This window comes from Aphidius gifuensis, linkage group LG6, assembly GCF_014905175.1.
Source record: "Aphidius gifuensis isolate YNYX2018 linkage group LG6, ASM1490517v1, whole genome shotgun sequence".
NCBI classification, from domain to species: domain Eukaryota; kingdom Metazoa; phylum Arthropoda; class Insecta; order Hymenoptera; family Braconidae; genus Aphidius; species Aphidius gifuensis.
Genome location: NC_057793.1, coordinates 7,839,231 through 7,852,162, shown reverse-complemented (window position 1 = coordinate 7,852,162; position 12,932 = coordinate 7,839,231). Strand labels below are relative to the sequence as shown.

The 12,932-nt window shown below is 22.8% G+C and overlaps 3 protein-coding genes across 7 annotated transcripts; 2 read left to right on the top strand and 1 right to left on the bottom strand.

Annotated features, from left to right (window-relative positions):
- Positions 1–185: 185 nt before the first annotated feature.
- LOC122859285 lies at positions 186–1,676 on the top strand. The gene is made up of 3 exons (XM_044162738.1): positions 186–235; positions 1,131–1,432; positions 1,506–1,676. Exons 1-3 carry the CDS (start codon positions 229–231, stop codon positions 1,629–1,631), a joined length of 435 nt encoding a protein of 144 aa, XP_044018673.1. The 5' UTR covers positions 186–228; the 3' UTR covers positions 1,632–1,676.
- Positions 1,677–3,169: 1,493 nt separating this feature from the next.
- LOC122859281 (oxysterol-binding protein-related protein 8) lies at positions 3,170–9,360 on the top strand. Of its 5 annotated transcripts, XM_044162727.1 has the most exons (16): positions 3,170–3,626; positions 4,063–4,196; positions 4,992–5,114; positions 5,468–5,520; positions 5,617–5,847; positions 5,924–6,068; positions 6,152–6,373; positions 6,669–6,820; positions 6,912–7,093; positions 7,167–7,344; positions 7,413–8,081; positions 8,157–8,324; positions 8,523–8,546; positions 8,631–8,791; positions 8,858–9,100; positions 9,180–9,360. In XM_044162727.1, coding segments are annotated over exons 2-16 (2,679 nt in total). In that variant the 5' UTR covers positions 3,170–3,626; positions 4,063–4,069; the 3' UTR covers positions 9,181–9,360. The 5 variants fall into 5 exon arrangements, with proteins under 5 accessions (XP_044018662.1, XP_044018666.1, XP_044018664.1 ...); XM_044162731.1 differs by lacking the exon at positions 4,992–5,114; XM_044162729.1 differs by lacking the exon at positions 8,523–8,546 and having other exon boundaries at positions 3,197–3,626.
- A 1,158-nt stretch (positions 9,361–10,518) lies between these two features.
- LOC122859283 (protein PFC0760c) lies at positions 10,519–12,842 on the bottom strand. Its single transcript, XM_044162734.1, has 3 exons — positions 12,285–12,842; positions 10,983–12,213; positions 10,519–10,909 (listed from the first exon to the last, which is right to left on the bottom strand). The coding sequence occupies exons 1-3, from the start codon at positions 12,513–12,515 to the stop codon at positions 10,827–10,829; spliced, it is 1,545 nt and encodes a 514-aa protein (XP_044018669.1). The 5' UTR covers positions 12,516–12,842; the 3' UTR covers positions 10,519–10,826.
- Positions 12,843–12,932: the final 90 nt, after the last annotated feature.

Below are 12,932 nucleotides of genomic sequence, written 5' to 3'. Positions count from 1 at the left end.
GACTCATCATTGCGCATATCGCGATCTTCAGTTATTTTATTTATATATTTTTTCCACGTTTTATTTATATTTTTTTCTTTCAAAATTTATCATGGCATTTTTAATAATAATAAAATAATAATTTTATATTTAAAAAAAAAAAAATTAATTAATAAAATTATGGCGAATAAATTACAAAGCTAAATTTAAATTTGTTGATGAAAAAAAAAAACAAAAATAAATAGTAAAATGTCAGGTAAATTATTTAATTACAATTGTAATAATTTATTTATGTTTATTTGTATTTTAAATTTTAACCTTATAACAATAATCATTGATTTGAATGGGTAAGTATAGTATGACTAAACTTTCTGACCACAAATTCTCCGGTTGAATCATCGAGAAATAAATTATCCTGGTTATAAAAAACACGAGATATTTAAAATTAAAATTTATAAAAATAATACAAAAAAATATACAAGCTCCGTGCAATGTTAATATTGATTTTTCAATTTATACATAAAAAAAATTATGAGTTGTTGAAAATTTAAAACATTTATTTGACCCAATATAGACAGATATTATGACTAAATATCAGGGTTGAAATATCATAAACGCAAATTTTACAACTGAATACTTTTATGTAAAAAAAAAATAAATAAAAATTTAGTTTTAATATAATTTTTATGTCAAAGAAAATATCGGGGCAACCGTAGCAAGGTGCGTCAAGTTGGGGTACGGTTTCGTAAATTAAGCACCGCGTACCCCTTGGTCAGTTGTTGGATGGATGACCGTGGCCAGTGCGGTCATCGTGATTCCAGCGTAAAACATTCCTGATCCAACGAGGGACACTGGTCAGTTAGCGGATGGGTGGCCGTGGTCGGGACGGTCACCAGATTCCGCTGTAATATCACCTGATCCAACGAAAAAAAAAAACCTGGTGATGGAGAACTTGGGGGTCGTGTGACCTTTGAAGAGGCTTGACCTCTGTTCTCATCATCCAACAAATTGAGCTTGTCCCACATTTTTTTGTCATTTTTTTTTTCTATTTATTGAATTATTAAAATTACATTTAAATAAATAAATTAATGATGATTATGACTAGTGATAATGACCCTTTAAATATTTATATATATAATATTTTTTTATAGCTTTAAATTGTGGAAATTCCACTCGAATAAATATTGATATGGTACGTCAAGCAGTTGAGAAATTACAGATGAATCGAGCAGTAGTGACTCTTATGATGATTGCTGAACACTTGAAACGATTTTATCCAATTGAAAGAAATATCGATATACTTAAAATTGAATTGAAGGACAAACTTGATCATGCTGTTTCTATTGGTTTATTATCAAGATGCAGTCGTGATGGTTATTGTCTCTCAACATTTAGACACGAGGCTTACAATCAAAAAAGTGATTTAACATCATTCTGGGAACGTTATTATAAAGTATTATTATTTTTGTTATTATTAACATTAATTTTTTTCTTTTTTTATCATATTATTAATTATTTATTTTTAGAAACGTCCTGGTCGTCGTTTAAGATCAATGAATGCACAATCTAAAAAAAAAACAGAATCACCAAATCAGTATCAATATTGTAGTGATGATTCCAGTGATGATTACAGTGATAACGATGATTTTTAAAAATTATAAATTAAAATGTTTATTATATCTTCTACACAGCTTGATGACCTTGAATATATAAAAATAAATTTTTCAAAGTAAATTAAAATGATTGTTAATCAACTTGTTATATTGTAACTAGTAATAATTGATATTAAATTTTTATGATATTTTTAATATTTAGAAAAATTTAATTAGTGTAAATAAATGTTTATAGTCAATGAAAAAAATGAAAATGGTTTCAACTTTCGAAATCGGATTACGATGTCATTTTTCTTTAGCTCAAAATGTTTAATGTTTTTTAAGGCTTCTTTATTCTTTATATACTTCAAAAAATATTTTGCAAATAGTTTTTTTTTTTAAATGCGCTAAATTTATCATGGAATATTATTACTCGTTAATTATAAAAAAAATTTTATTATTATTTTCAGTTTTTTTTAATTAACTGAATTAATATTTAAACATTTTTATTTATTTATTTATTTTCTTTTACATAAAAATAATATTAAATGCCAATTTTAAGATATAATAAATAAATGGGGACCAATTTAACTGAGTCAATTGATACTTGGCCTTATCAAAAATTTTTCGAATAAAAATATAGATCAAATTGCTAGAATTAAAAATTATTAAAAGTTTGCTCCAATTGAAATAAATACAAATATAAACTCAACACGTATATTTGTTATTAATTTAAAATAAAAAAAATTATTTTTTTTAACGTCTACACATTGACGTCTATCACATCTACAAAATTTATCAACATCAGCATATTTTGGAGGAGCTAAAACAACATCAACAATGTCGTCAAATCACTTGTCACACATTCCAGTACCAAAATCACCAAGATTTTTGGCAACACCAAATAAATCAACATTTTATTCATTAACAAAAAATATTAATAATATTAATAATAATAATAATAATAATAGAAATAATTTAAATAATCAAAGTGGAGTTTCAGTTGCTGCACATTTAGCTTCATTTGAAAGTCTTGATGCCTCAGTCAATAATACAAATAAATCAAAAATCAAAAAATCAATATATACAACAAATTTGCGTTTTAATAATAATAGCAATAATAGTATTGATAATAATTTTATAAATCAACAAAGAAAATTTGATACAAGACGTCAATTATTTGATAGAAAAAATGATAATAATGGTAATTATTACAACTGATTAATAAAAATTATTTTTAATTATTTTTTATACATATAAATAAATTAATCCTTGATGATTTTGTTAATTTATTTTGTAGATAATTCAACAAGTGAACAGAATAATAAATATGCACGTGAAAATCAAGAATTACATGTTCAAGTACGTGAAAAAGATGAAAAACAAATATCATAACAATGAAATAAATTTCGATAGTAATAATTCTTTATAAAAAATTTTTTTTTGTATTAAAAAAAAATAGAATAACTAAATTCAAATTATCTCTCTTTTTTTTACCTGTTTTTACCTTTTAATTATTCGACGACCGTTTTCATCATTTGCCGCACACGAGAGAGTACGCCCTCTGTCGCGGGGAATTTCGTCTAGGTATCTCGATCAATTGTGATTTGTGCGTCGTGCAGTCATGCCCAGTCATGCCAATAAGTACATACACACACACACACATAAAAATCATAAAAATATTCTTAAAAAAATTCAATAAAACACAATAACATTATTTAAACAAATTGTCAAAAATATTTATCAATCAATTTTCTTCAAAAAATCCAAAAAATTAATCGAAAAATAAACGCCCAGTGTAAAAAATTAATTTATTGTTAAAAAAAAAAGTATTTTGGAGCAATTGTATATCGTCATCTTGATAATGACAAGTAACCTGTATCAACATATTATTGGATACTTGAATAATACGTAATTACTTGCCGGGTACAAACAGTGTTGTGTTTTTTTTTTTTCTATTGTTTACGAGGGTGTGACAAGTGACATATAATATTTTTTTAAAAATACAAATAAATAATAACAACAATAATATAATATTAACAAACATCTTATTGGGTAAGTTTATTTGTAACCTTGGCCTAATATTTATTTTACCTTTTTATTATCAATTTTTTTTTTCTTTTTGCTGCATTGCAGTCTAAGGTTCATTTTTTTTTTTTTTTTGACTTTTTTTTTTTTTTTTTTTCATACAGCTAAATAAAATTGTTAAATTTAAAATATTCTTGCCAAAATAATGTCATTATTATTAAATTTATGATAATTTTTAAAAATAATTAAATTATAATTTATAGCTTTTTTTTTTTTGAAGCTTCACATATTTTTCAATATAAATATGAATTATTTATTTATTTTTTTTTTTACTAAAAAATATCAATAAATCAATAAATTAATTATTTAAAATTTATTTTATTTCGAAATAAATATCGAGGACTTTTGTGTAATATTATTATATGTTTTTTATAATTTAAATAATATAATTTTTTTATTTTAGAATCAAGATGAGTTCACAGTCAACAATAATACCTGGTGAACGGTCTCGGCCACCATCAGAATCACAATCATTAACTGGTCCTGATACATACAGAACAATGACACCACCTGGTTCCAGTAAATCATCAAATAATCGTTAGTATTATTCAACAATTTTTTATATTTATTAATCATATATCAACAATAAATACACAAATCATAAAATATAACTGATAACAATTTAAATAATTATATTTACCAACTAGAATGACACAAGTTTTATATTACAACGTGTCACCAAAAGACATATTCAGCAAATAACATGTCATTATAATCAATGACGTGCAATATTATATTTTCATAACATAAAATCTAAAAGAGTCTACACAATTAAATTTCTTGTGATTTATTTAAAATAAAAACTAATAATAATAAAATAGAAATAAAAATATCCTTGAATTTAAATATTACTGTGACCTAGAATATTAAATATTCATTAATGATTTTCAATTATGCAATAGACAAGTTTATAAAATATATTATTCAATTTGTAATTATTGCTTTTTTTTTTGATGATGATGATTTAATATATTAATTTGTTAATTCATGCTTGTCATTGTGATCATCATCTAGGGCTGATGCTTTATCATCAATCTTTGATGCTTGTTTATTTTTATAACAATCTTTAAACCTTTCATCTGCTTGACCTATATTTAATCTTTCAAGTCTTGATTAATTATCATCAATCAATTAAATATAAATAAATTATTAAAATACAAAATTTTTTAGTTACTTTTTTGTTTTTTTTTTTTTTTTTTTGTAATATTATTATTAAAAATTAATTGGTTAGATAAATACTTTGACTTACACTTGAATTAATTTTAAATAAAACGTGATGTAAAATGAGTTTTGATAAATATAAAATTTTAAAAAAATAATAAATAAATGTAGCAACTGGAGAAGAACGACGATCACGTTCAGGAAATCAACCAGCTCAATTGTCAAAGCTACCATCATCAGAATCACTACCTGGTATCACTAATATCAATTCAGGTGCTCCTCCGCTTTCTCCAGGTATTATATCATCATTTAATTCATCAAAAAAAATTAATATAAATGCCAATTATTTTAGTTAATTAAAGGTATATTTAGAAAAAGATAATTTTTACTATTTAATTCTACTTAAATTGTTATAAATAAATTTTAAAATATGTTTTTTAATTATTAATGAGGCTTGGGAAACTTGGTTTTTAATGTTTAATTTATATTTTTCATTTTTTTATAATTGTTTTATTTGATTCATTGTCATTTTGCTTGTTAAATTTATTTGGTATTAATGATGTCTCTCCCCCAGTCAATAAAATCAATGTAAATAATTTTTAAATATTATAATTTTAATGATTATTATAACGTCAATTTTCTTATAGGATTACCAACAATGGGTGGAAGTAGTATGAGAATGGACAGTTCACTTGATCGTGTAAGATATAAAATTTAAAAAAAAAATAAAATCATGATAATAAGTGTTTCTATGTACATTATCGATTGAATTTTCTTGTTTTTTTTTTTTTTTCAGTCAATGGACTCTAACAAGCTGACAAGAAAAGAATCATACAAAGCTCAAAGAAAAAATTATAGAATGGAAAAAAAACGTGTAGCTAATGAATTATTAAGCTCTTTAAAAGATCCAACAGTTGTTGTTATGAGTGATTGGCTTAAAGTCAGAGGAACTCTTAAAAGTTGGACAAAATTATGGTGTATATTAAAACCTGGTCTACTTTTACTATATAAAAATCCAAAAATTAAAGTAATAAAAATTCTTAAATTAATATTAATAATGTTTTTATTGTTTAAATTAATTTTTTTAATATATTATTTTACAGAGTAATAATTGGATTGCAACTGTTCTTTTAAATACTTGTCAAGTTATTGAACGTCCAAGTAAAAAAGATGGTTTTTGTTTTAAATTATTTCATCCTCTTGATCAATCAATTTGGGCACCAAAGGGTCCTGAAAAAGAATCAAGTGGTAATTTATTAAACTTGATATATTTAAAAATATAAAATTAATAATAATATTGTTTTATTTTTTTTTTTTTTGTTTTTTAACAGGTGCATTTGCACAATTATTACCAAAAAATTATCTTATATTTCGTGCACCATCACAAGCTGCTGGTAAATGTTGGCTTGATGCATTGGAACTTTCATTACGTTGTTCTTCACTTATTGTAAGATCGACAAGTATTGTACCACGTTCACCTCAGCATGATACAAGAACAACACATGAAACACAATGGAGTGATGCTGACTATGAAAAACATTTTAATGATCAAGGTAATGTATTTATTATACAAAAAAAAACTAAACAAAAGAAAGTCATTCAATATAAATAAACAAAAGAAATATCAAATTTAAAAATGCCATGTCAATTTACTGTTGATATATATAAATAATTTTTTTATTTAATATTATTATCTGGAAGGGGGGTTATTTAAATTTTTTTTTATTACTATTTTTAATTATAATCAAATAATAATAATTAGGTAGCATTTTCAATTTTTTTTTACATCTTTTTACAACAATAAAAATTATTGGTTATAATTTAATAAATAATGATTATTAAAATTAGATCTGGACGACATTAGCCAACCGGAAAATGGTGTTGTTGCTGATGCTGAAATTTCAGCAAGTGATAGTGAATCAGAAGGTTCAATAAAAGATGATGAAGATAATATAAATGAAACACCATATGTTGCAGATGAAAATGAAATTCTTGGAACAGTAAATAAATTTTTTTTTAAATATATTTATTTAATTTTGATATTCATTTATTTTATTTATATATATATTTATTTGTTTATTAAATTATAAGGCAGGTGAAGTAGTTGCAGAATTACAAGATGATCAAAAATCATTAATTTGGTTTCTTGTTAAACAAGTTGGTGCATCTGGAATGGATTTATCAAAAGTTGTACTTCCAACATTTATCCTTGAAAATCGTTCATTTTTAGAAAAAATTGCTGATCTTGCATATCATGCTGATCTTTTATCTCAGTAAGTATTTAAACTATGCAAAAAAAATTCTCATTTAAATGTAATTAAATTTATTGGTTTTTTGTAAAAATAGAGCTGTACTTGAAGATGATGCATTTACACGTATGAAAGGTGTTGTTAAATTTTATTTATCTGGATTTTATAAAAAACCTCAAGGTTTAAAAAAACCATATAATCCATTACTTGGTGAAACTTATCGTTGTTATTGGCAACATCCAAATGGTTCACGTACATTTTATTTAGCTGAACAGGTAATTTATTAATTTATAATTATATATTATTAAATTTTTATAATAAATAATTTATTTATCATCATTAGATTTCTCATCATCCACCAATATCAAGTTTTTATGTGACAAATCGTCAAGATGGTTTTACAATAAGTTCAACAATAATTGCTAAATCAAAATTTTATGGTAATTCAACATCAGCAATACTTGATGGTGTTGCTGTTTTAACAATGTTACCACGTGGTGAAGATTATTCAATGACAATGCCTTATGCACATTGCAAGGGTATTGTTATGGGTAATTTGTCAATGGAACTTGGTGGTAAAGTTAATATTATTTGTGAAAAAACAGGATATTATACTGAGCTTGAATTTAAACTCAAGCCATTTTTGGGTGGTTCAGAACAAATGAATCAAGTCGTTGGAAGAATACGTCTTGGTAAAGAAACTTTAGCATCAATATCTGGTTATTGGGATGGACAAATAAATATAACTGACAAAAGAACTGGACAAGAATCATTATTTTTTAATCCAACACCTGATGTACGAAAAAATCGTTTAAAAAAATATACAGTACCATTAGAAAAACAAAATGATTTTGAGAGTCAAAAATTATGGCAAGCAGTTACAATTGCAATTAATAATGAAGATCAAATTGCTGCAACTGAAGCTAAAACAATTCTTGAAGAGGCACAACGTGAAAGAGCTAAAGATCGTAAATTAATTGGTCAAGAATGGATACCAAAATATTTTATACAGGTAAAATTAATTAATCATTGTTTAACAATTATTTTTAATTATTTTAAATTAATTATTTTATTTGATTATTTACAGGATATTATAACTGGTAATTGGATATATAGAAATGCTGATATAAGACCATGGGATCCAAGAAATGATGTTGTTCAATATGAAAATGATTATATTGTTCGTACAAAAACACGTCACAAGACACCAATAATGCGAACAGGAAGTATTGTTGCGGCTGATCCACAAGCACAGGTACAAGAGAAACAAATTCAAGCTAAAAAAAAAAAATTTAATATATTTAATATATTCCAAGCTAAAAAAACAACAAAATAATGCAAAAAAAAAAAAAAAATCATTTTAATAAATTAATCAATAAATTGTTTAATTATTATATAATATACATTTTTTTTTTTTCTTTTTTATATGAAATATTTATTGTTAATGGAATAGTATCATGAATTTTGGGAAAAACACGTGAGAATGTTGCTTGAATTGTTTAGTAATTAATATTGTATTTTTTGGGGGAATAAATAATGATTTCAGATGCCGTTATTACAGGCAGAATCAAGGTCATCATTGTCAGTATTAAAATCATCGAAACGACAGCTGTCAAGTAATTTACCATTGACTGAAACTGGACAAGATTCTGGAAGTTCATCAGCTGAAGCACACTCGGATTCAAGTCAATCTGTTGGAAAAAGAAGACGTTCACAATCAAGGTAAATTTATATTATTATTAATTATAAATGATTAATTATTGTTAATTAATTTGTCATTAATTTTAGGCTGGTTAATTCAATAAAAGAAATTGAAAATCAAATATTAGAACAAAATGAAAAATTAGATCGTATACAAAGAATGTTAGAGCAACTTGGAATGCGACAACGAACACAACGTGAACAAAATTATAATACAAATATGATGAAAAATTTTGTTGATACTATTATTGTTATTGTTGTTGTTTTTTTTGTGCAATATATTATGAAAATTTGGGCACGTAATAATATTGATAGTGTCAAAGAAACATGGTAAGCTTTTTTTAAATTAATATTTTATGTTTAAAAATAAAAAGAAATTTAATTTAATTTTTTAATTATTCTATTTTAGATCATCAGGAAAATAATCAATATATTGGTAATAATTAATAGGTTAATTTAAAAGGAAAACAAAAATAGGTCGAGTGGAGAAAATAATCCATTCCGTTTTTATTATTTTTAATGTTATTTTATTTGTAAGTTTTTATTGTTTTTTTTTTTTTTCGTTTTCTTTTTTTGTATCACGTAATTATTATTATTATTATTTTAAAAATAATTACTAGTAATTTACTTTTAAAAGTGTAAATAGAATTTAATATTACATGCAAGAAGGCTTATATATTACCAATCAATTCAACTAAAAAACAAAAATAAATAAATGAAATTTAATTAGTACAAAAATAGAGATAAAAAAAAAATTTTAAGAAATATTTGCGTAATTACTATCGATAGTTTGTTTAACGAGTTTAATTTTAAATATATTAATGAACTTTATAAGATAGAAAAAACAATGAAAATATTACAATCATATTTTATAGCTAAATAGTTAAAAATTTTTTTTGCTAAATTATATGATATTAAGTAGATTTAATTGATTGATATCAGGGTAATGTGAAAAATTACAATATAAAGAAAAAGAATAACAGTTTGATAAGAAAAATTTAAAATTTAAATCATGTTAAGTGTTATAAATTGATAAAATAATGAGTGGGTTTTTATATCACAATGGAATTGCTTACAAAATGCACACGAGTTACACGTAATAAATTAATTAGCTAAAATAATTACGACAAAGAAAAAATTATATTTAAAAAACTCACGACAAAAATTCGATGATGGATAAAAATTTTAAAAATTAAATGTAAAAAAAATAAACTAAAAAAATTTGATAAAAAAAAAATCGAAATTTTCCTAATGAAAATACATTTTTTTTAATTTTAAATAAATAATTTTTAATTAAATAATAATTAATTTACAATTTTCTCATTTTAGACAGTTTTTTTTTTGTCGTAGTTATTTTGGCAATGGTTTTATCACTGCACATGCACTAAGAAAAATGAATTAAAAATTTTAGAAAAAAAAAAAAAACTAATTAATTAATTAAACTTGTATTAATTTGATTATTAAAATAATATTAATTTCGTAAATGACACGTAATTATATGAAGCAAATAAAAAACAACTAAATAATTTTTTAATTGTCATTTGCCAAGTGATAATTTAATTTCCATAAATTAAATTGCGTTTGATATTGTGCCATTTGTTGTTTCGATTTTTTCTGAATTTTTTCCTGTCACAAAGTATTTATTTCTCGATGAAATAAATATATGACAACCTTATTTAATTTTAAGGTCTAGTCGCAAATAAATATTACAAAAAAATAATTATAACAACAATTTTATATTTTAGGTTTTATTATTTACTTTTAAGTCTTCAAATATTTACAGCTTAATTATGAATTATCTTTTTGTTTTATATTTCATTTTTGATTATAATCATGTATTCTTTATTTTTAGTGTCGTTAAATTACACTGCTAATTAAATATACAACTTTTAAATTATAATAAAAAAATTATTAATTAAATTATTCAACGTTTTTTAATTAATACTGAAAAATTTCAATGGTATAATTGAAGAGAGCTTGAAAGAAAAATATTTCAAAAATGAAATACAATGTTAATAATAATTATTTAATATTAACAACAATATTGTTGATAAATTTATATGTAAATATCATTTTCTGTTTTGATGAAAGTCTTGTTTTGAAAATATTTATTAATATATTCATTGACAGTTTCTTCTTCTAAAAAATAAAATAAATTAATTGTTAAATTGTTAATCGTTTTAAATTATTTAAAAATATAATATTAACAAACCTGGAAATGTATTTTGAAGAATAAGAACATTTGCAATATGTTTAGCAACAAGTTTAAATAATAATTTATTATCAATTATTTTTTTAGTATAATAAGGCATTAAATAACGTACAACCCATGGTGCTATTCTTTCTTTGCAAGATGTTAAATGTTCTTCAATATGAATTGGTGATTCTGGCATCATTTCATCAGCATCATCATCATAACCAAATAATACAATAAATTTTTCTTTCAATCTACCATGTTTTCTATAATTTTTAATTGATATATTCATCATTTTATCACGTAATTTTGTTATTTGATTAATACGTTCAACAAGCCAAATACCTTTTTTTTTTTTACTTTGTTTATCTTCTTTAACATCACCTTGTAATGCTCTTTTTTTTATTTTTTTATAACTATCAATTGTTAATTTACGTTTATTTATTTGTTCATTATTTATTAATGATTTTATTGGTATTGTTGTTGGTGTTTTTGATGATGTATCAATTAAACTTGATGATGCTTCAATTGAATATTTTAATATATCATTTTTAATATTTTTAACAGTTGAATTTTTATCAATTAATGATAATAAATCATTACTGTCTTCACTTTCACAAAACATATCTTCCATATTTTGCATTAATGAATCTTTTGAATTTTCCTCTTCAACAAATGATTTACCAGTGTCATTTAAATCACCAAATATTTCCATAATATTATCATTTGTTTTTTGGCTATTTATAATTTCATTTTTAACTGTTTGATTATCATCAACACTAGGATCATCATCATCATGAGGTTCTGATTTAATTTCTAAACAATCATTTGAATTATTTGATAAATTTTTTATATTTTTATCATCATCATCATCTAGCTTATCTTTGAATGATGATTCAATTTTTACATTTGGTTTTGTTTCATTATTAATTATTAATTTTTCATCATCAACTAGATGATCATTCATTGTTTGTACACCAACATCAACACTTGTTGGTAATTTATTTATAAAAATATTTAATTTATCATATATTTTATTATTATTTGTATTATATTTTACACTATTTATTAATTTCAACATTTCTTTACGATAATAATCTGAATAAAGTGATAGCTTAACTGCTTTTAGCTCTAATTCATTTGTTAATTTTTTTAAATCATAATTTGTTAATTCATGATGATTCTTACAACACATATTATAATTGTTTATTATTGACTTTAGAAGATGTGAAAAATAAACATATCTAACCTGAATAAAACAAATGAAAAATTGTATTATTAATTTGATTAATTATAAACAATTATTAAGCATCAACAAACCTTTGAATTTAGCCTAAGAAAATTAGGATCATTTGAATTATCAGCATCATCATCATCATCATCGTCATTCTCACCATCACATGATAGATTTTTTTTATCAAAAAGTGAAGGCTGCAGTAAGGATGATTCACTGTCACTGTTATTATCATCAACATGTTCCTCATGATGATTAATTTGTTCTTTTTCTTCTTGTTTAATTTGTAACATGTCGAATGTTTTTGTTGGAGTCATTAATCAATAAATTACTAAAATAGTTTTACTTGCCAAAGCTAAATACTAACGTTACTTTTTAAGTTATAAATATTGTAATTATTTTCATCATTTGATTTACATTGAATTTTTTAAAAATTACACTATGTGTACTTGTTTGTTGACAAAATGAAAAATAGGTTATTTTGTATCCAAGAAGACAAGTCTGATTGTATCCAAAAATAATAAATGAAATATAAGAAAAAAAAAAAAGCCGGGAAGCCTGAAATTTCAGAGATCTGATGTAACATCTGTGAGTAAAAAAAACTTAAATAATTGCAATAATTTAATTAAAAATAGCTGAAAAATAAACAGGTAATCAATAAATAATAACACAATTTTTTTTAATTTTTTAAATAAATAATAATTAATTTATTATTAACATTTAAACATTATAAT

Coding starts and splice junctions, on each gene's coding strand:
- LOC122859285 (XM_044162738.1), top strand. Junction 1,433..1,505: donor TCTGGGAACGTTATTATAAA/GTATTATTATTT, acceptor ATTTATTTTTAG/AAACGTCCTGGTCGTCGTTT.
- LOC122859281 (XM_044162727.1), top strand. CDS start 4,070: ATGAGTTCACAGTCAACAATAATACCTGGTGAACGGTCTCGGCCACCA. Junction 8,547..8,630: donor ATGAATTTTGGGAAAAACAC/GTGAGAATGTTG, acceptor CCGTTATTACAG/GCAGAATCAAGGTCATCATT. Junction 8,792..8,857: donor AGAAGACGTTCACAATCAAG/GTAAATTTATAT, acceptor CATTAATTTTAG/GCTGGTTAATTCAATAAAAG.
- LOC122859283 (XM_044162734.1), bottom strand. CDS start 12,515: ATGACTCCAACAAAAACATTCGACATGTTACAAATTAAACAAGAAGAA. Junction 12,214..12,284: donor TTCTTAGGCTAAATTCAAAG/GTTTGTTGATGC, acceptor TGTTTTATTCAG/GTTAGATATGTTTATTTTTC. Junction 10,910..10,982: donor TCTTCAAAATACATTTCCAG/GTTTGTTAATAT, acceptor TTTATTTTTTAG/AAGAAGAAACTGTCAATGAA.